Source organism: Lithobates pipiens, unplaced genomic scaffold (genome assembly GCF_037356315.1).
Source record: "Lithobates pipiens isolate NorthernLeopardFrog02 unplaced genomic scaffold, aLitPip1_a1.2 Scaffold_1, whole genome shotgun sequence".
Taxonomy (NCBI): Eukaryota; Metazoa; Chordata; class Amphibia; order Anura; family Ranidae; genus Lithobates; species Lithobates pipiens.
In genome coordinates this window covers 23,429,784-23,453,479 of record NW_027507685.1, presented here as the reverse complement: position 1 = coordinate 23,453,479, position 23,696 = coordinate 23,429,784, and the positions used below count along the sequence as shown (strand labels likewise).

Genomic DNA, 23,696 nt, shown 5'->3' with positions numbered 1-23,696 from the left:
TGTTGGCGCCAGGCGGGTTACTTAAACCTGCCTGTTGCAGACAGTCCCCGATGTCTGCTCTACAGCGTTGTGCGCCCAAAACCTAATCTGAGACTTTACCTGTGATAAGAGCTGATCCAGTCTGCTGAGATGATCCAGTCTGCTGAGATGATCCAGTCTGCTAAAATGATCCAGTCTGCTAAAATGATCCAGTCTGCTAAAATGATCCAGTCTGCTACACTGATCCAGTCTGCTACACTGATCCAGTCTGCTACACTGATCCTGTCTGCTACACTGATCCTGTCTGCTACACTGATCCTGTCTGCTGAGCTGATCAAGTCTGCTGAGCTGATCAAGTCTGCTGAGCTGATCAAGTCTGCTGAGTTGATCCAGTCTGCTACACTGATCCTGTCTGCTGAGCTGATCCAGTTGGCTAAACTGATCCTGTCTGCTGAGCTGATCCAGCCTGGTACTCTGATCCTGTCTGCTGAGCTGATCCAGTCTGCTACACTGACCCAGTCTGCTATGCTGATCCAGTCTGTTAATCCGTTCCGGTCTGTTGATCCTGCAAGGCACCCGTTCCCCTTCTTACTCCTGTGTCTTCTGTTACCTTACCATGGGGCCAAGAGTGGGAGCCGTAAGGAAGGCCTCCCTCTGCAATTCGGGCTCAAAACCATCAGGTACGTGACAATATGTGTATATATATATGCTAATTGGTTACAGATGACCTGATTTAGTCCTCTATTTTCTCTCTTTGTTTTTTTCATATGATTTTCTTATTTCCATTAACCTCTACCTGCTTTGAATTGAATTATTGACTACCTGAACCATATTTGTCATCGTTGATGTATTGGTCAAAACTGACATTTAGCCACGTCCTATTGCTGTTACATAACCTGCAACACTTTGACTTATGTGATTGTATTGACCTGTTTCCTTGTACCCCATTTTGTATATTACTTTGTAATGCAAGCCCACTTGCTACTTACTTCCTTTTTACTTCTATGAGCAAACTTTATGATGTATCTTCACTTTACGTTTTGTGTGGCATATTCTATGTTTCAGAATTTCAATAAAAAGACAATTACAAAAAACAAAAACAAAAAGAAAGATCAATTTAACATTGCTGTGCCATGTGCGTTCTTTTAATTTTTTCAGCAAAACTGCTGCCTAAACTTTCTCTGTACATGTCAGCAAATACACATTCATTCATGCATCTGCCGTCTCTTCTTAATAAGAATCTTATAGAAGCTAGCAGGCAGAACAGTTTTGAATTAGTACTAACAGGGCTAGCCTCAGCAAACTACTGCACAATTTGTATCCATTGTTCAAAGTGGGCCTAATACTTAATCAAGAAGCATGCATCGCTGCTAAAATGAAATGAAAAAAACTTTTTTTTACCAAAAATTTTAATAAATCAAATTTGAGTGCTGCTGCTGTATGTAAGTCAAGCTAATTGTAAAAAAACGTAAATAAATTCCACAGCCAATTATACGTTGCCAGTGTACACTGTACTGAGGCTGTTGATTAAATTCATACTGTTCCATAACACCACATATAGCTTAGAATTTTACCTATAGGTAAGCCTATAATAAGGCTTACCTATAGGTAATGTAAATAGCTCCTAAACATGTGGCGTTTAGGAGATATTTACTGTACATGCAGCCAGTGACATCACTGGTGCATGCGCTCTGAAGGGACGGCCACTGGTGCTGTTCCTTCAGAGCCCTGTGCCGTGACCGGCAGCTCCCAACAATTTTAAATTGCCCATATTGTATTCAGTTATCTTAGCAACTAATGTGTTTTTTAATTATCGCAATAAATTATAAATATATTAAATAAATAAAATGAATGTAGATCATAAATTATTTTTTACTAATAAAGGCAGTGGTGTTGGGGGGGGGGGGGGCTGAGGGGGGCCGGAGCCCCTTAGTGGGTCCCCAGAAAGCCCCGGGTCTCGGGCATGCACAGTTCTGTTATTATCCCCTGTGGCCAAGCGGGGACTGATCTGACCTCAAGCAAGGCAGAGTAACATAGCAGGTCCTGCCTCCTGCATCGCCTATGATGGATGTCCCACTGGTCCAATGCCAGAACCGCGGGACATGTGACATCATAAGGGCTGCAGGCTCCAGAAGGTGGGAATTACAATGCGGCCACCGTGCCACTGTGATAAGATCCCCACTCGGCGCTCGGGCTGGCGGATTTCCTCTCCTGTCATGGCTCTGGCTGCCTGGAGTGCCTGCTGTCTACTCTACTGTGATGGGCCTCTGCACACTATGGCTGAGCTGCAGGAAGAGGTCACATCACCTGAAGTCTGGTCATCTAGGTCAGTGCGTGTCAGTGTGGGTCAGGTAGGTCAGTGTATCTCGTGTATGTCAGGTAGGTCAGTGTATGTCAGGTAAACAATGAGGGAGGATGTGAGACCATAGCAGGCTCACAAATTCGTTCAATTCATTCATGAGCCCGCTATGGTCTCACATCCTCCCTCATTGTTTGCCTCTATAATACGTTTGTGCTCCTGGGAAGGAAGCCTATCATATTGACGGAAAAATCCTCTAAATTGAATTAGATTTTTGAGTGGATTCAAGTGCTTTCCTTTATTATTTATTACACAGTGTAGGTCAGGTAGGTCAGTGTAATGGTCAGTGTAAGTAAGGTAGGTCAGTGTGTGTCAGGTAGGTCAGTGCGCATCAGGTAGGTAACACCCCCTGGTGCCGGGTTCGGACTTCAGGCTGAAGTCCCTGGTCTTTTTGCCAACTAGCAATGCCCCTGAATAAAGGAATGATTAAGTAATAAGAATGTTAATGTATTTCATGAAGTTCTTTAAATATTAAACGCACGTAAATCAATTATATACCATACATTTGCATAAAAATTGCTCTGCATTGTTCACTGCTGGCTGTAAAATACACCGAAATCCTAGTAAAGTATTTAATGAAGTAAATAAATGTTTGTATATCTATAGCGTAATTAAACACACATGGATCTAATCGTCACATAAGCTCATTTGTGGATTAAGTAGAAAGCTACTTGAATCTGAACAGTCACACTGGGGCTTGAAATGCAACTCTAGCCAATAGGCTTTGTTTTCAGTAGCGTTGTGAAGAGTTGGAATATCTTTTTTTTTTCTGTCTGTGTCCTGTTGCAGGGTGTTACCTCACACATTCTGTGTTGGTGATGTTTTCACAGTTGCATAAAATAAAATAAAAGACAGCAATAACAGAATGACTGAAGGCTACATCCTCCATCAGCTTTTTATTTTTGTCTGGGTTCCCATTGGCAATTTCGAAATTCCTGTCCTGTGAAGGGAACATTTCTCCAATGAGACTTCAGGCAGCAATAAACACCTGACAGATAATTGAACCCATCTACTCTATAGAGCGCTCAGGATAAAAGAGTGCTTTATTCCATGTTCCATTTTAGGAGCAAAAGTATCTGACAGACTAGCAGTCTGTGTTGCCTATAACAACAAATCAGGCTTTGCGTCATGTTTATAGTGCATTTTAAAATCTATTACAAGCTGGGCCGTCTTTAAGGCAGGGCAAAAGGGGCAGCTGCCCTGGGAGCTGTCATTGTTCTGGGGCCCAAAGCAGCTGCCTCATACTTGCCAACTATCCCAGTGGAAATTCCCTTGTCCCTTGAAGTTTTAGTCCCAACATCTCAGTGTGAAGTGATGGTACTAATGCTGCCCAGCTCTACCCTATTGTTGTGTACAGATGACTCACCTGCAGACCCTGTGTTTACATGTAAATAACCGGCATTCATATGTAAATAGTGGCGGCATTACTAAGTAAATAGATGCGGCCGGCAGCATTGATATGTAAATAAAGGTGGCATTCATATGTGTATCATGCTCCCCTGCAGTGAGGAGATGATGTGCTGTAACCTCCAGCAACCAATCAGTGAGCAGTATTACTTTACAGTAATCTCTAGTAACCAATTAACAAGCAGAAGTCATTTGCTGTAACCTCAAGCAACTAATCAGTGAGCCGTAATGTGTGCTGTAACCTCTAGCAACCAGTCATTAAGCAGTAATGATATGCTGTAACCGCTGGTAACCAATCTCAATTGCTGCCTGATCTGATACAGTAAACTAATTTTAAGTCTAGCTGCAATTTATTGTATGTCTCAGAGCAGGTGGAGAGCAAAACTGCATGGGGGGGGGGGGGGGGGGGGGTGCAAGAAAATTTTTGCCCAGGGTCCAATCAATATTAAAGACGGCTCTGAGTACAAGGCCCAGTATTTTGACCAGTAACCTTAAAAGATGTTCATATTCAGTAAATGGAGAATTAAAGTAGGTCACCAATGCATTTGTACTTTCAGTTGCAGAACATAACACAAGTAAACCATCAAAAGCAGTCTAAATCTGCACCAAGCCCTTTATTACTACCAATGGGGATATGTCAAAATGCTGTGCTCAGAATGTTCCAAGTTATTTTATAAAAAAATATTAGGTGACAGATCTAGCTTATCACCAGCTACAAATACCATGAAAAATGTTCCAGTGAATTCCTTGGTGTGTGAGTGTTTTGAAATACAAATGTTCCCTTATCCAGATATACTCTCTTTAAAGACATAAGAAACAGAAGCTTTACACACATTTATTATTAAAGCCTCCTCACTGTACAAAGCAGTGTGAGGTTTCATGCACACTGGGTGTCAAACGCCACTTTTAGGGGGCTTTTGACTTTCTTCTCTGCCTCTAAATGCCCCACCAGAACCAACCCATTTAGGAGAGACGCGTTTCACTGCTAAAAAAATGCCCAGCACGCCTAAACACATGCTAACACTAGGCACATCAAGCATTTTTAGTATTCGTTCATTTCAAAGGCCATAATAAATTTACATTCTGGGCAATGAAATGAACACCCAAGTGCTTGATGACCTTAAAGCGGAGGTCCACCCTAAAATGGACCTCCGCTCATCGGAATTCCCCCCCCCTCCGGCGCCACAATCGGCACCTTTCAGGGGGGAGGGGGGTGCAGTTACCTGGATAATCCAGGTAACTGCACCCACTTCCGGGCTAGCTCTCTGCGGAACGGGGCGTACGTTACGCCCCCGTTCCGCAAGCGCCCGCCCCCTTCAGCAAGTGCCCCGCTGCCTGCTGGGAAACACACAGCTCCCAGAGGCAGCGGGGACCGTCCGGATTGCGCCGCGCGGCTCGCGCATGCGCAGTAGGGAACCGGGAAATGAAGCCGAAAGGCTCCATTTCCTGATTCCCATACCCAAGATGGCGGCGGGACCCGGCAGCCGAGCGAGCGATCGGCTTCGGGTGCCGACATCGCGGGCGCGCTGGACAGGTAAGTGTCACTATTTAAAAGTCAGCAGCTGCAGTATTTGTAGCTGCTGGCTTTAAAAAAAAAAAAAAAAAAACGCGGAGTCCCGGTGGACTCCCGCTTTAAACGTGCCTAAACACCCTTGCAAAAACATGGCTTTAGGAGCATTTTTAATGCCACTTTTCTCCTGCTAGGAGAAAGGCATTTAGAATAGCTGGGTACACACCTAGTATGCATGGGGCCTTAATGTCCCTGTACCCTGTACTGTACGTAAAAATGCCAAGGCTCTGCCCATGGATCAAAGATTCAAGCAGACCAAGAGCATTGGAGTCAGCTGGAGTGGGGATTTACGATAAGTATTATAGCTTGTACTTTAACCCCTAGAGATATCAAGCATTTAACCCTTGTGTGTGTGTGTGTGTGGGGGGGGGGGGGGCTGCACTGCAACAAGAGCGTTTTTTTCAAATAAAAATCCTGAAGTTGGGCTTTAATGCCGCGTACATACGATCGGAATTCCGGACAGAAAAAGACAGATGAGAGCTTTTCACCGGAAATTGCGACCGTGTGTATGCTCCATCTGAATTTAGCTGTCCGAATTTCTGCCAGCAAAAAATTGATCGCATGTTCTCAATTTTCCAGACGGAAAAACTTTCCCATCGGTAATTCTGATCGTGTGTATGCAATTCCGACAGGCCAAAAATCACGCATGCCCAGATTCAACTACGAGACAGAAGCTATTGGCTACTGGCTATTGAACTTCCTTTTTCTAGTCCCGTCGTACGTGTTGTACGTCACAGCGTTATAAACAATCGGAATTTGATGTGACATGTGTAGGCAAGGCAGCTTGAGCCGAATTCCGTCGGAATTCCGTTGGGAAAACCATCAGAGCTTTTTCCAACGAGAATTCCGATCAGGTGTACGCGGCATAAGAGAAGCAAGAGTACAAACTAATCTGCTGTAGCACTATGCACTATGAGTGTATTTATAAAGAATACAGCAGCCATTACACTAGTTTATAAAGTGGTGTTTTGGGCTTTTTTGCTGTATGCTTTACAAATGTGCCTTATGCTTCTCTTGCTCGGGAACTCTAAATCAAGCGAAGGTGTATTTATTTTAATTAATTAAAAAAGTGCAGGAAGTAGCAAAGTCCAGTCATGTGAGTCAAAGCTATGGCTGGTTTCTCCTTCTATGCAGAGAATATTCTAGTGGCCACCACAGGCATGAACAATGAGTGGCATGTAACATACAGAGCACAGTGTGGTGTAAACAGTGTGGTGTTCACAGGAGAGTGAATTGCAATATCCACCTTTAGCTGCCTAGGGCACACTGCTGCCTAGGGCGCCCGGCCACTGGTGTTCCTACTCTATTCTCTCTGCAGTAAGCAACTAAAGCCCCATACACACTATCAGATTTTCTGCAGATTTTTTCCTTCAGATTTACCAAAACCATATAATATGAGGTCAAACCTTAGGAGTGTCAATTTATATGCAATCAGGCAGGCCCTTCTACTACATGGTTTTGGTAAATCTGAAGACAAAAATCAGCAGAAAATCCGATAGTGTATATGGGGCTTAAGTCTCAGCATCAGCAGGCAGCTGCCACTCCGTTCACACATAGGGGGTTATTTACTAAAGGAAAATCTACTTTGCACTGCAAGTGCACTTGAACGTGAAGTCGCTGTAGATCTGAGGAGGACATGCAAGGATAATAAAAAACAGCATTTTCGCTTGCACATGAATGGATAATAAAATCAGCAGAGCTTCCACTAATTATAGATCTACCCCTTAGATTTAGAGCGACTGCACTTCCAAGTGCACTTTTCCTTTCGTAAATAACCCCCACAGTGTCAGAGACACAGTGGCGGAGCACTATGTCTGTGTCCTGACTCCCGAATGAATGGAAACAAGCAAACATTCATTGATGGGCACTGGTAGGCTGCATTGATAGGTGCAGGTGGGCTGCATTTGATGGGCGCTTCATTAAAAATGTGAGGTACACGTGGGCAGGGCAAAGGGGGTGGAGTCAGGGGGGGTAGCAAAATTAGGTTTCACCTAGGGTGTCAAAAAACCTTGCCCCAGCCCTGCTTAATAGTAACACACATTTGAAAGAACTCTGCACTAACAAATATTCTGGATGCTGTTGTAGACTAATGTCGGCCATACACGGTTCGAATTTCGAAAGAATTTTCTTTCGAAAATCGTATCTAAGAATTTTCGTATGAATTTCGCACCATTAGTGCGCTGCAGCAACAGCCGATTTTCGTGCGGAAATAAAATTTGAGGAATCGAACATGTTGGAAATTTTTAGAAAAACGAACGATTTTCTAATCAATGATGGGAGAATCGTGCGAGAAACGTAATAAGAAAAGAAAATTTCCGGAGAGAAAAGAAGATTCCCAGCCAAGAAAATTATTTTCTGTAGCAACATGAGGTGAAATTGAAGGCTTGGTCGGTCGAATTTCGAAAATCAATGGTGGCATCATCGGATCACAAAAAAAACAAATTTTCTGATTTTGAAAAGAAAATTCGTTCGAAATTCGACCGTGTATGGCCTGCATTAATTTATGAAATGCTAGTTGCCAGGCTATGTGGCTTTTGCCAAGTTGCTGGCTTGGAACATGCTTGTAGCATGTATAGACAGAGGGCGAACATGACTATCAGGCAGCTTCTTTTTTTTTTTAACAGCTTAGCAATGGCAGCATAGCCAAATCATTTACAAGCCAATCTATGCAGGAGAATAGGGCCCAGGGGCCCAAATACAGCCTTCAAACTCTTGCAGTAAGCTAAGAGGATGTTAAAAAGCCATGCAGCTGCTTATAGGCAGTTGCTAGCTATGCAGTTCAAGCAATGTAAAATGGTGTAGCATCTCTGTGTGTATTGCAGTCTCTCAATGACAAAGAATAAACAATGATACCATTTTTTTCTTTCTTTTTTTTTCAAGATCCAGTTGTGGCCACAGGAGAGGAAGTGTATAAAAATCTGAACACAAAAAGGTTTTACCTTTAGATACACTTTAAGACCCTTTTCACACTGAGGCAGTTTTCAAGCGTTTTAGCGCTAGAAATAGCACCTGTAAAGCACCTGAAAACTGCCTCCCATGCCACCCGAGTGTGAAAGCGCGAGTTCTTTCACACTGCGGCAGTGCGCTTGTGGGACGCTAGAAAAAGTCCTGCAAGCAACTCATTCACTCCTTGATTATTTCCCCCCTTGACTACTGCAACTCTCTCCTTAATGGCCTACCCTTAAGCAGGCTATCCCCCCTTCAGTCTATTATGAACTCTGCTGCTAGACTAATATACCTCACTAATCGATCCGTGACTGCCGCCCCTCTCTGCCAATCCCTTCACTGGCTTCCCCTACCCCACTGTGTAAAATTCAAAATGCTAACCATAGCATACAAAGCCATCCACAACATTGCCCCATCTACATCACCAACCTCATCTGCAGATATCGCCCAAATCGTCCCATCCGCTCCTCCCAGGACATCCTGCTTTCTAGCTTCCTTGTTACCTCCTCCCATGCACGCCTTCAAGACTTCTCCAGAGCCTCTCCCATCCTCTGGAACTCCCTGCCCCGGTCTTTCCGCTCATGCCCCTACCCTGTCCACCTTTAGGAGATCCCTGATCCATTTATTCAGGGAAGCCTATCCCACACCCACCTAACAACTGTCCTCGAGCCACTTCCATTAAATCATTCTCTGCAGCTATTACTTTTGTACCACCACCCCTTCCCTTTAGAATGTAAGCCCTCCTGTACCTTTTGTATTGAACTGTACTGTAATTGTGTTGCCCCCCCCCCCCCCCCATACATTGTGAAGTGCTGCATAAACAGTTGGCGTTATATAAATTGTGTATAATAATAAGCAGCATTTTTGGGGTGGTTTGGGTACGTTGTATACAACGCTCCCAAAATGCCCTGCCCATTGAAATTAATGGGTAGAGCTTCCAAAGTGCCCGAAAAGCGTTACGGAAGCGCCGCAACACTGACGTTTTTAACCCCCTTCTTTGGGGTTAAAAGTGTCCCACTTAAACAGCAGTAAAGCGCCATTAAATGAGTGACACTTTACCGTTAACGCACAGGCGGCCCCAGTGTGAAAGGGATTTAAGGGTAAATGCCAGGAATGTCCCCATCAGTTGCACTAAAGAAGCAATTTGGAATAAATATTTAGCAAGTCTACTTGAGTTTGATTCACTACCATTAAATATGTTTTTTTAAAAACTTTACAGTTTGTAATACCAGAGATGGTATCATTCATTGTTTCTGCAAGTTGCTAGTCTGAACTCTCAAAGACCAATAATTAATCAACTGAAATCAATTCAGAACATCTCACAGTGTTGAATAAAAGAGATCAATGTGAAGAAGATATGGACAGTGGCAGCCAGGAATTGTGAGAATAATTGTCCCTTGTTTAATTTAGTTCTTTGTCTCTGTTTGATGGCTTCATTGAACATCATGTACAGTACAATGTGGTAGTTTGCATTTATACATAATTTCAACAAGAAAATAACAGATATATTTTACTGACTTTTGGGAAAACATGATAAAACACACACAAATTCTTAATAAGTAGCACTTACATGGGTGGGTAAGTACAGATCGTATACTGTGCCAGAGTCAACATCAACGGCATGAAATCCCACCGAAGAGCCATAGATAACCTTCAGTCTTTGTCCATTTTCAATGGTAAGATCAACAAATAAAGGTTTTTGATGCAGAGATGAAAATGACTAAAAAAAAGGAAAAACAATGATGAAGTATTACAAAGTAGGACTAGTGCTTGTCATAAAACTGGTTTCTGCCAGTACACCACAATACAGCAATAACTACAGGGTTAATTTATTAAAAAATACAGCCTTACCACTACTGTGTGTTTCATAAATGTGGTATGTGTTTCATTTGCTTTGGGGCTCAAAAAAAAAAAAAAAAGAAAGAAAGAAAAAGGAAAGTCCATTTAATGTAATAAATGATGAAAAAAGTGCTGGGTGAGGGAAGAATCCTATAACAGGACCCGGGGCCATGTGACAGCTCTTTTTCTATTCATGAGATTTCTACAACACTTTCTAGAACACTACAGGTCCAACACCATGCTCTGCAATTTATATAAACATATGTCAGTGCAGTGTGGAGCATTTCCAAAATTGTCCTGCGGTGAGCTTATCTGTTGCCAGCAAATCATGATAGGAAGGCTGCGTGCATTGCATACTTCTAACATGTTAACATTTTTTGGTATACCAAGTTCAAGTCACCCTAGGCGCAAAGTAGAACAACTGGATACAATAAGATACTTACTTGTAAGCTGCAAATAGTGTATAATAAATAGGTGCAGTATACCAAGAAATCTTAAATAATAGTAAGAAATAAGCAAAATATAATTATTGCCCATATTAAAGTGATATACAGGGCCTTGAAAAAGGTATTCATACTCCTTGAAATTGTCCACATTTTGTCATGTTACAACACCAAAAACATAAATGTATTTTATTGTATTTTATTGGGATTCTATGTGATAGACAAGCACAAAGTGGCACATAATTGTGAAGTGGAAGGAAAAAGATAAATGGTTTTTCAAATTTTTTACAAATATTTGAAAAATGTGACATGCATTAGCTCCAGCTCTGTCATATTGGATGGAGAGCATCTGTGAACAGCAATGTTCAAGTCTTACCACAGATTCTCAATTGGATTTAGGTCTAGACTTCGACTGAGTCATTCTAACACACGAATATGCTTTAATCTAAACCATTCCATTGTAGTTCTGGTTGAATGAGTCATTGTCCTGCTAGAAGGTGAACCTCTGCCCCAGTTTCAAGTATTTTGCAGACTCTTAGCCCTTGTACACACGGTCGGACATTCCGACGGAAAATGTCTGATCGGACCATGTTGTCGGATAATCCGACCATGTGTGGGCTCCATCGGGCTGTTTCCGTCGGAATATCCAACCAACATAGTTTTAGAGCAGGGCTATAAAACTTTCCGACAACATGATCCGATCGGACTTAGTCCGACTGTGTGTAGAGAATTCCGATCGGACAAAGTGCCACGCATGCTCAGATCAAATTCCTAGACCAAAGCTAATGGCTACTAGCCTGAACGTAGTCCCATCGTAACGAAATAACGTCACCGTGTTCTGAACGATCGGATTTTCCGACAACTTTGTCCGACCGTGCGTATGCAAGAGTTTCGGACAAAATCCGTCGGACAAAATCCAACGGATTTGGTTGTCAGAATGTCCGACCGTGTGTACAAGGGCTAACACGTTTTCTTCTAAGAGTGTCCTGTATTTGGCTCCATCCAACTTTACATCAACTCTGACCAGCTTTCTTACCCCTGCTGAAGAAAAGCATTCCCACAACATGATGTTTCACGGTGCGGTGGGGATGGTGTACTCAGGGTGATGTGAAGTGTCAGTAGTGGCAGCTGGTGAAGTTTTAGGATGGGGGGGACCAGACCCCGCCCTTCCTTTTTGACCCATGCCACTTGGTGAAAATGGGTTGCAGCTAAATAGTGGGCGTGGCTCTAAGGTGGTGTGGTTAGTGTCTGAGATGAACAAGGGATGGAGGGAGAGAGGGAGGGACAGCAGGCCCAGATCCTACACAACAATAGAAATATTGTATTCTAGAAAGTTTAACAATTAGCAGATAGATATTCCAAACACCTGGTGTTAGCACTTCAATCATCCCGACACCATGGTTGTTATAGTGTCAGGGTGATTGAAGCACATTATTTCTAATATTACATTGTAATATAAAATTAAATCATTTAACTCACCATAATGTAGAATCAGTGATTGCCCTGATCATGTCACTTGCCACATCACCTGCCACCAGATGCCATCAGGTGCCCCCAGCAAAGTCCCTCCTTACATCTGTGTCCCCGTCAGCAGAGTCCTTCCTTACATCTGTGAACCCAACAGAGCCCCTCCTTACATTTGTGTCCCCAGTGGAGCCCCTCCTTACATCTGTGTCCCCAGCGGAGCCCCTCCAATTCATCTGTGTCCCCAGCGGAGCCGCTCCATACATCTGTGTCCCCAGCGGAGCCCCTTCTTACATCTGTGCCCCCAGCGGAGTCCCTCCTTACATCAGGTGCCCCCAGCAGAGTCCCTCCTTACATCTGTGTTCTCGTCAGTGGAGCCTCTCCTTACATCAGTGTCCCCAGCGGAGCCCCTCCTTAAATCAATGTCCCCAGCGGAGCCCCCCCCTTACATCAATGTCCCCAGCGGAGCCCCTCCTTACATCAGTGTCCCCAGCAAAGCCCCTCCTTACATCAGTGTCCCCAGCAGAGCACCTCCATACATCTGTGTCCCCAGCAGAGCCCCTCCATACATCTGTGTCCCCAGCGGAACAGCAGGGCCCTTCTCACATCTGTGTCCCCAGCAGCACAGCCCTCCTTCAAGCCACGTTTGACTCTCCCCAGCTAGTTCCTGGCTTTCTCCATGTGTTCAGTGGAGAGGGGAGGAGCCTCCCCTCTCCACTGAACACAAGGGGATTAGTCCTTAGGGTGGCCATATTTTTGTAACCTGCCGGAAGTGACTTTGTTCTCACACTGAGAACGAAGCACTTTTTTTTTCTTCAATAGGCACACAAAAATGCAAACATAACAAGCACTAATATTTCCTACCTTTATACAAAAGCAAATATTTTGGATAAACAAAACAAAACGTTTGCCTTTAAGGGTTCTACACTTCAAAATGAATAAAGTACTATGACTCCCCAGTCTTGACATATTAGTCAGATCTAGTGCTGTATCTTTAAGGGCTGGAGATGTGGAAGCTGACTCTAACCCCATGACACTTTTAGTAACAGGAGCATAGGAGTAGTCAATGGTCCCTCTATATGATTCAGTGTTCGAAAAACATTCTTCTTGATTCATATACTTTCACCAATTGTTGTATTCAGATTTTATTTAAAATGGGCAATACGATATTTATATTACATAGATTTTTAAGGGTTTGGGTGGGGATTTAAGAAAGCAAAAGTAAAACTACAGCATCAATCAATAAGTAGACAAGTGTGGCATAAAGTTATTACCAAGACGTTGAAAACAATGTCAGCTCATATATATTGACCAATGTTTTAAATCAAAGAGTCCCACAAAAGCAAGCACCATTTTAATATTTTAATGGTGCTGAAGAGTACTGCGCCCTCTAGTGCCCACACAATGAGATGCATGAAATTGAGGGGGGTTTTCAAGCAGTTAAATTTGGACTTAACACCCCATACCAGAAATACGAAAAAGGGAAGAAAAAATAAAAATGAACTAAAATACATTTTAAACATTTATAAAAAAAAAAAAAAATTAAAACATAAGAAAAGAAGCACATAAAAGGCCTTCACAGTATGAAGAACTTCATTATTAGGCCTTTAACAATACAACTGTTTAACAGATGACAGATACATTTTATTAATTTGTTTCCACAGTGGCATTCAGCCTTTTCTTTTTCTAAAAGTTATCAATTTTATTCACAGTATGAGTCAAGCTAACACTGCAATTGTTTATGAAGACCAAACTATACTAGGTGGCAGGAAATAGCACAGGACCGTAATTTGGATTATTGCTTGCCTCCAGACACTTAGAAGTAATCAGAAGTAGTTTTCAAGCAGGCTTAGAAATTGACTAGCACAAAGCGCCATCTAAACCCATCAAAACTATAACAGGTGAACAGAGGGTAACAGGAACGGTAAAGGAAGCCACATTTTGCCTTTTTCTCAACAAATGTCTTTAATGAGTCGCTGAATTTTAGTTTTAATTGTAGATATTTTCCCAATATACAAAAAAGATACCATCATATTAAAGCAATATTAAACACAAAACCAATAATGTATTACAAAAATTTATTATATTGCAGCTTACCAATCATAACATATGGTAACTGCATCATTTTACTTTTCTTTGGCATTTTCCACTCTACTTTCAAGTGAGGTCTGGTCAGTAACACACCTCCTGTATTAATGAGATGCAACTCTGGAGGACTGAGTACAGGGGGCACAGCAGACAGCCCCATTGTAAGTCTGGTCAGGGGGGGTGCTAAATGTATTGACAGATTTAGAACTACTAACAAATTGAAGCCAAAGTCCAGCTAACAATTTATATTCAGTCTGCATTCACATCGGAGCAGAGTGACTTTCAGGCATCTTTATTTCAGAGTTTTTGAGCATTTTTAGATGCGTATTACAAGCGTTTTAGAAGCACATTACAAGCATTTTGCAGCTTCTGGTGTTTTTGTTTAGCCAATAGAAAACACAAGGGGGGCGAGAGGTAGAGGAGATCAGGGGTGGAAAGCTGCTGTTTGAGCAGAAAAAGTGGGACAAACCAGTGGTGGCTGGTGCTCCATCGGTCATGCAGGGCGACAGACGGACCTGACCATGGACCCCCCTATTGAAATCCATGCCTCTGGTGCCCTACAAGTAGATTAGGGGTCGGATGCATGGATTGGGGGGGGGGGGGGCGCCGCCCATGCGGCCCCTACGGACAGGCGGCCACTGGACAAAATTCTTGTAAAACGTTCATGTAGCACATTTTTAGGCGTTCCCATTGATGTCTATGGGTCCCAATCTGCCTCCAATTTGCCAAAAAACTCATGTACTGTTTGAGCTACAGGCATTTTGCTTCAGGTGACAGAATGCACAGATGTGAACAGAGTCCATTGAAATGAATGGGATCTGGCATGTTGAGCTACAAGCTTCAAGCTGAAAATTGCTCAGGTGTGAACAGGGCCTTACATCAAACATTTTTTTTTCCTTTTGGGATAAAGGTTTTGCATGAATAAATACAAGCTAATCATTTTAATCCCCCCTGCCAGTGTTAAGTGGTTTGTCTCATCTATGTAAACTGATACATTCTGTTGGAGTTGTGCTTTTGAAAATAATAGACTTGCTGGCTAGTTCACCAGATTAAAATAGAAGAAATAAAGCCTAAAAAAAGGAAACAAAACAAATACAGCCATCAAATCTCAGAATTGGTAAGCTGCAATATACAGTGCCTTGAAAAAGTATTCATACCCCTTGAAATTTTCCACATTTTGTCATGTGAAAAGTGTGGCATGCATTTGTATTCATCCCCCCCCAAGTCAATACTTTGTAGAACCACCTTTTGCTGCAACTACAGCTGCAAGTCTTTTTGGGGTTGCCACAGATTCTCAATTGGATTTAGGTCTGAACTTTGACTGGGCCATTCTAACACATGAATATAATAGATAGTCTTGCGAGCAACTGGAATGTAATATGTGTAATATATGAAAGCAGCAAGTAACACACTCCCAATATAAATGTACAAATAAATTCAAAACAAAACACCAGCAACAAAACAAGAATATGCTTTGATCTAAACCAATCCATTGCAGCTCTGGCTTTATGTTTAGGGTTATTATACTGCTGGAAGGTGAACCACTGCCCCAGTTTTAAGTCTTTTACAGACTCTTAGCCCTTTTACACACGGTCGGACTTTCCGATAACCAAATCCGTCATACAAAATCTTATTTTATCCAAAACTGTTGCATACACACGGTCGGACAAAATTGTCAGAAAATCCGATAGTTCAGAACGTGGTGACGTTATTTCGGGACTACGTTCAGGCTAGTAGCCAATAGCTTTGGTGTAGGAATTTGATCTGAGCATGCGTGGCACTTTGTCCGATCAGAATTCTCTACACATGATCGGAGTATGTCCTATCGGATCATGTTGTCGGAAAATTTTATAGCCAAGCTGGAAAACGTGGTCCGTCGGATATTCTGATGGAAACAGTCCGATGGAGCCCATACATGGTCGGATTATCCGACAACATGGTCCGATCGGACATTTTCCGTCAGAATGTCCGACCGCCTGTACAAGGGCTAAGAGGCTTTCTTCTAAGATTGCCCTGTATTTGGCTCCATCCATCTTCCCCAAGCAACTCTGACCAGCTTCCCTGTCCCTGCTGAAGAAAAGCATCCCCGCAACATGATGCTGCCACCACAATGTTTCAGGATGGGAATGGTGTGTTCAGGATATTGTGCAGTGTTAGTTTTCCGTCACACATAGCGTTTTGTTTTTAGGCCAAAAAGTTACATTTTGGTCTCATCTGACCAGAGCACCTTCTTCCACATGTTTGCTGTGTCCCTCACATGGCTTCTTGCAAACTGCAAAAGGGACTTCTTATGGCTTTCTTTCAACAAATGCTTTCTTCTTGCCACTCTTCCATAACGATTTGTGGAGTGCACAACTTATAGTTGTCATGTGGACAGATTCTCCCACCTGAGCTGTGGATCGCTGCAGCTCCTCCAGAGTTACCATGGGCCTCTTGGTTGCTTCTTTCTCTGATTAATGCTCTCCATGCTCAGCTTGTCAGTTTAGGTGAACGGACATGTCTTGGTAGGTTTGCAATTGTACCATACTCTTTACATTTACGGATGATGGAGTGCTCCGTGAGATGTTCAAAGCTTAGGATATTTTTTTAAAACTGAACCCTGCTTTAAACTTATCCACAACTTTATCCCTGACCTGTCTGGTGTGTTCCTTGGACTTCATTGTGCTGTTTGTTCACTATAGGTTCTCTAACACACATCTGAGGGCTTCACAGAACAGCTGTATTTATACTGAGATTAAATTACACACAGGTGGACTCTATTTACTAATTTGGTGACTTATGAAGGCAATTGGTTCCACTAGATTTTAGTTAGGGATATCAGAGTAAAGGGGGCTGAAACCAAATGCACACCACACTTTTCAACTATTTATTTGTAAAACATTTTGAAAACCATTTATAATTTTCCTTCCACTTCACAATTATGTGCCACTTTGTATCGGTCTATCACATAACATCCCATTAAAATACATTCACGTTTTTGGTTGTAACACGACAAAATGTGGAAATTTCAAGGGGTGTGAATACTTTTTCATCAGATGCGACAAGTAGTAACATCTATTGCCTATACGTCGGCTATCCCCAGGTAAACTTTATAATCATAACACCTACAACATATGTTTCAAAGTTTTTCTAAAAATTATTCAGCTTCCAATACATCACTATAGGACCATTATTATCCCCCACACAGGGGCTAATTCAACCACATAATTGGCGGACAAAACATTTTTAACCACTTCCCGACCAGCGCACGACGATGTACGTCGACAGCATGGCACGGGCAGGCATATTGGCGTACATGTACGTCCAATATTCGTTGCCGCCGTGCCATCGGGAGCGCGCCGCCGGCGGCGCGCTCCCGCGCTGGTCGGGACCCCCGTGAGTCCGGTCGCGGGACCCGCGGACTCGATCGCCGCGGGCATCCCCGCGATCGTCTCACGGAGCGGCCGAATGGAGGAAATGCTGTATAAACAACATTTTCCCATTCTTCCTAGCAACTAGTGACGCTGATCTCTGCTCCATGTGATTGGAGCAGAGATCAGTGTACACTAAATGAAAGCCCAACCCCCCCACAGTTAGTAACACACCCCTAGGAACACTTAACCCCTACACTGCCACCCACAGGTTAACCCTTTCACTGCCAGTGTCATTTACACAGGAATCACTGCATTTATATAGCAGTGATTACTGTATAAATGACAATGGTCCCAAAAATGTGTCAAAAATGTCCGATGGGTCCCCGACAATGTCGCAGTCACAATAAAAATCGCAGATCGCCGCCATTACTAGTAAAAAAAAAAATAATAAAAAATTATTAATAAAAATGCTATAAAACTATCCCTATTTTGTAAACGCTATAACTTTTGCGCAAACCAATCAATAATCGCTTATTGCGATTTTTTTTACCAAAAATATGTAGAAGAATACGTATCGGCCTAAATTGAGGGAAAAAAATGTTTTTTTATATATTTTTGGGGGATATTTATTATAACAAAAAGTAAAAAATAATGCGTTTTTTTCAAAATTGTCGCTCTATTTTTGTTTATAGCGCAAAAAATAAAAACCGCAGGGGTGATCAAATACCACCAAAAGAAAGCTCTATTTGTGGGGAAAAAAAGGACGTCAATTTTGTTTGGGAGCCACGTCGCACGACCGCGCAATTGTCAGTTAAAGCGACGCAGTGCCGAATCGCAAAAAGTGGTCTGGTCTTTGACCAGCAAATTGGTCCGGTCTGAAAGTGGTTAAGACAAGGTAATTCTGTTTATAGCTATGTAATGGAAATTTGTAAGTTCTGTATATAATTGGATTCTATTTTATATCTATTGCACAATGCCCACTGTGCACACGGCACTAATAATGTTTTCAGAAGTAGTTTTGAATTCTTTCGAGTCCTGATTAGAATTAGCCTGTCTATGATACGCCCCTTGTTACCATAAACGTACAATTGTAATATTAATGTGATACCTACGTAATCATGTGTATATGAATGAATGAAATACTTGTATAGCGCACAATGCGAACTGAATCGCCTCTATAAAAACCTTCAAATGCGTCATAATAAAGGAGAACAGTTATTTGGAAAGATGCTGAGCGTATCTTTTGTGTCTATTCCCTACTGCAGTAATTTGGAACCACTAATCAATATGAGGATAGGAGTTGCCTATCTATAAAATATCTATGTCAGCTATATTCACTTCCAGAGACATGTGTTGAGTGAAATGTGAATTCACAAATGGATTCTTTCATATACAGTATTTTGGTGGTTCTCCCTTTTTTTTCTTCCTCCTTTATGGCTCTCTTCCACTGTCTCTGGGGATAGTTATTATGCATTTGTATGAGGTTTTTTTTATATTGTTAATTGATACAACCAAATGTCTTGAAGTTTTGTAAATGATGCATGTATTTTCTATTTCTAGAATTTATTCTTCTGGCTCTTTTTTTGTCCAAGAGAAAAGGAGGTCCTGAAGAAGCGAGGATTTCCGCGAAACGCGTCTACTGTACTTTGCTATCTCAACTAAAGTTATGTATCTCTGCAGTGGACAATGACTGTTGGTATCAATATGCAAACAGTTGTATAAAATATGGGTTTTCATTTATTTTACTGGTAGAAATAAAATTTGGTATATTTTTTTATAACATTAATGCATTTTTGTGTTCATTGGAAAGGTATTTAAAGTCCTACCACATACATTATCGTTATCTATTTGAATCTAGGATGATACCCTCCACTGACATTAATTTCTAGGAGAAATCTCCCCCACACACATCCAAACTTCTTGCAGTAAATTATATACCTAGCCTCATCCTATTCTGATTATTATAAAATATCATGGAGTATGAAGATTTGGGTTTGAAAGTACTGTACTAGGATTAATTATTGGAGGTCATTACAGTTTCCTTGTTCCTTTGAACATGCCTCCTGAAGGAAGGTGTTTACCATGTGCTAATGGCTACTCTGAGTCTTCATTAACTGACTGTGACATTATAGATAGTTTACTGCAACGGAGACACCCATGAAAGACCCATCTAAGGTTTCTGGAAACACAGCTGCACAGAAACAGCAGCTTCATATTACCTTTATTCATAACACGGGGAGATGAGAAATTGGCTAATTAGTAGAAGTTTATTCTTAAATAGAGGTTCTAAGGGTAACTGTTCCTTTAATAAAAAACAAAGTTGGGTACCTTCTCCCTTTCATTAAAAGCACAGTGTGAATGATTTCTCTCAGATGCAAGCCATTGGGGGTTAGCTTTGTGTTAACCACTTCAATACCAGGCACTTAAACACCTTGCTGCCGAGACCAATTTTGAGCTTTCAGCGCTGTCGCATTTTGAATGACAATTGCGCGGTCATGCTACACTGTACCCAAATGAAATTTTAATCATTTTTTTCCCCACAAATAGAGCTTCCTTTTGGTGGTATTTTATCACCTCTATGGTTTTTATTTTTTGCTAAACAAATAAAAAAAGACCGAAAATTCTGAAAAAAAAAATGTTTTTTTTGTTTCAGTTTCAAAACTTTGTAAATAAGTACATTTTCTCCTTCACTGATGGGCACTGATGGGGCTGCACTGACGGGCACTGATAAGGCGGCACTGATGGGCACTGATGAGATGGCACCAATGAAGTGGCACAGATGAGGTGGCATTGATGGGCACTGATATGTGGCACTAATAGGTGGCACTGATGGGCACTGATAGGTGGCACTTATGGGCGACATGGATGGACACTGATAGGTGGCACAAATTGGCACTGATAGCTGGCACAGATTGGCATGGATAGGCGGCACAGATGGGCATGGATAGGCGACACAGATGGGCATAGATGGGCACTGATAGTTGGCATGGATGGGCACTGATAGTTGGCATGGGTGGACACTGATAGGTGACATGGATGGACACTGATAGGCGACATTGTATTGTATGGTTTTGTGCTGATGGATGCCAATCAGTGCCAAACAATAATGCATGCCAATCAGTGATGCCCATTGTGGGCACTGATTGACATCCATTGTGGGCACAGATTGGCATCCATTGTGGGCACTGACTGGCATCCCTGGTGGTCTAGGGTGGCATACCTGGTGCTGGGCATCCCTGGTGGTCTGGTGGCATCCTTGGGGGGCTGTGCTTATAATCGATCAGCACAGACCCCCCTGTCAGAGGAGCAGCCGATCGCCTCTCCTCTACTCAGGTCTGACAGACGCGAGTGAGGAAAAGCCGATCACCGGCTCTTCCTATTTATACTGTGATCAGCCGTGATTGGACACGGCTGATCATGTGGTAAAGAGTCTCCGTTGGAGACTCTTTACCGAGATCGTAGTTGTGGGGTGTCAGACTGACACCCCACAACAACGATCGCCGCGAGGGGGCATGCAGCGGCTCAAAATCCTGAGGACGGTCTATGACGTCTGTTCAGAATTTTGAAACCACTTTGCAGCCGTCATTTGGCAATTGGCGGGCGGCAAGTGGTTAAGTACGATTCTGCTGCTGGCTTATAGAAACCAGAATTAAAATTGATTCATGTTTGGACTTATTCAAGTTTGAACATTTGCTAGGTATAAAATAGCAAATCTTAATACACTTCTGATTTTTTATTCTTATAAGGTGTTTACAAGTTTAGGTTCTGCAAATGACTGACTGACTGACTGCAAAACTTGACCACAACGATGAGCTAATGTCCTGTTACAAGAAGCAGATCATTTTGGTTATACTGAGAGGAGTCTGGAGTTTATGCCTGGCCAGAATTTTATCAGATTGGCTAATAAAAATGGGATTTGTTGTTAATGTGAAATATGGAAATGCATTACTTTGAAAATTGTATATAGGCTTTTCTTAAAGGAGTTGTAAAGGCAGAAAGTTTTGTTATTGTAATGTATTCTATGCATTACGATAAAAAACCTTTTGTGTGTAGCAGCTTCCCCAGCACCCCTAATTACTTACCTGAGCCCCATCTCTCTCCAGCAATGTCCACGAATGTCTAAGCCGTCTGGAACACTTCTCCTAATTGGCTGAGACACAGCATCAGCGTCATTGGCTCCCACGGCTGTCAATGAAGTCAGCAAATCGGGGGCGGGGCCAGGTCGGGGCTCTGTATCTGAATGGACCCCATAGGAAGCTGGAGTTCTGAGGTAGTTCTAACCTTTAACCCTTTAACGTTCTGCTCCACCGGTTGGTAGCGCACATTTTGAGTCACGCTAACTCATTGAAAAATGTGGACTTTAAAGGGGTAATAGTGATGTGGGAAAGTGTTTCCCTTCTGCAATCCTATTATATAATTTCTAAACTTGTATCTTTACTATACCTAATATGAGCATTGGCCATGACCATGATAATTAGAGGAGTTAGAACAACTGGGTTGAATGAAAAAAAAATGGATAGTGTGTAATCAGGGCTAATTGCCTCCTCCTTTCTTTATGGGATAAGGGTAGGTAAAGGCAACATCAGGAGTGGTGTTTTTGGGGACCAGTTTCAGGAGTTGACCTTCCTGGTTTCTATAAGTAATGCCGCGTACACACAATCAGATTGTCTGGCGTACTTAGTCCGCCGAAATGCATTTCAGCTGACAATTTGATTGTGTGTGGGCTTCAGCGGACTTTTCCAGCGTGAAGTCCGGCGGACTAAGAAAGTATTTTTGAACTCCAATCTTCCCGTCGGACTTGGGTTTCAGTGGACAATACGTTCGTCAGTATGCTAGTACGGTGGACTAAGAATGACGCATGCTCAGAAGCAAGTACGAAAAAGGAAGCTATTGGCTACTGGCTATTGAACTTCCTTTTTCTAGTCCCGTCGTACGTGCTGTACGTCATCGCGCAAGCGAACGTCGGACTTTCTGTGTGTCCGTGTGTGGCAAAGTCCGTTCGGTAGAAAGTCCGCCAGACTATCCGCCGGATTGTATGTCGGACTAAGTACGCCAGACAATTCGATCGTGTGTATGCGGCATAAGATGTGCATTTGTTGCTTTACAATATCAGGAGAATTGCATGGATAATCACAAAATGTCCCAGTGGTTTTAAGGACTACAAGAAGTCTCAATATCTAGAATTATCTGTGAAGGATCAGTATGTCTTTACAACATATGTTGTCAGCTTTGGAACTCAGAAGGATTACAATAATTACTTTGATGACAACTGTCCAAGGGGACATTTACCTCACTTCAGAGAGATTTGCTCCTACTTCCTGTTGTGACTACAGGACAGAGAATGAAGCTAAATCTCTTGAATGGGATACAGATACCAAAAAAAACTGACGTTTTAATCATTCCCAACTATTTAAAATGGAAAAAAAGTTTCACTTTACGTACACTTTAACTATTGCAGATTTAAGTAGTTGTTTTGTAGTGCCCCTGGCGATTGAAATATTTTGTATAGAGTGACGCATTAATAAAGGTTAAATCAAATTTAAAAACGAAAAGGTCAAAGTAAATTTGAAAATGGAATAGCTAAATATGAAACAACTGCTTCACATTTCACAAGAATGGCATCTGGTAAGAGCTACAAAATAAATATGATAGTTTGTTATAGACCAGAAATGATATACCAAATGTTAAACAGGTACAATATTTTATGATAAATTAGGAATCCTTTTAGGAGAAAGGAAGAGAATAGATGTATATTTTGGAAGGCACAATTTAACGGTACTTGGACCATCACTGTTCAGTGCACAACTGGCACATTTGTTACAGAAATGATGGATAACTCACCTTAAAAGCCATAAATTTGTGGTATGGCTTTGGCGCCCATGCATATACTTCTACAGAGTTCTTCAGAGCAATAACAAGGAATTTTATTCTTTCATATTTAACTACGATGGAACAAAAAATAGTGTTGTTAACAGTACATAACAAGTATGCACTAAGATGCATAGCATAGAATCACTTTATCTATGCCAGTAAAGTTAAACAGACAAATAAAGAAAACGTATTAATAAAATTGACTTAACTTCAGTATGCATAAGAAAATTACAAGATGTTGAATACCATACCCCTGCTTACAATGGAGACCTGAAAAATGATGTCACTAGTTATAGATAATATAGATCTGCCAGCTTGGGGGGGGGGGGGGTTATTATGGATATTCTGTATGCTATTTGTTTTCAGAAGCTCTGGAG

The 23,696-nt window shown here is 42.0% G+C and overlaps 1 protein-coding gene across 2 annotated transcripts in view; it reads right to left on the bottom strand.

Annotated features, from left to right (window-relative positions):
* Window positions 1-23,696, bottom strand: part of NRK (Nik related kinase) — a 406,388-nt gene that overhangs the window by 39,153 nt on the left and 343,539 nt on the right. For both annotated transcript variants that reach the window (XM_077484749.1, XM_077484758.1), the window contains 2 exons: window positions 23,290-23,390; window positions 9,832-9,981 (listed from right to left, as the gene is read on the bottom strand). In XM_077484749.1, the coding sequence (XP_077340875.1) occupies window positions 9,832-9,981; window positions 23,290-23,390 (251 nt within the window). The remainder of the gene's footprint in view (window positions 1-9,831; window positions 9,982-23,289; window positions 23,391-23,696) is intronic.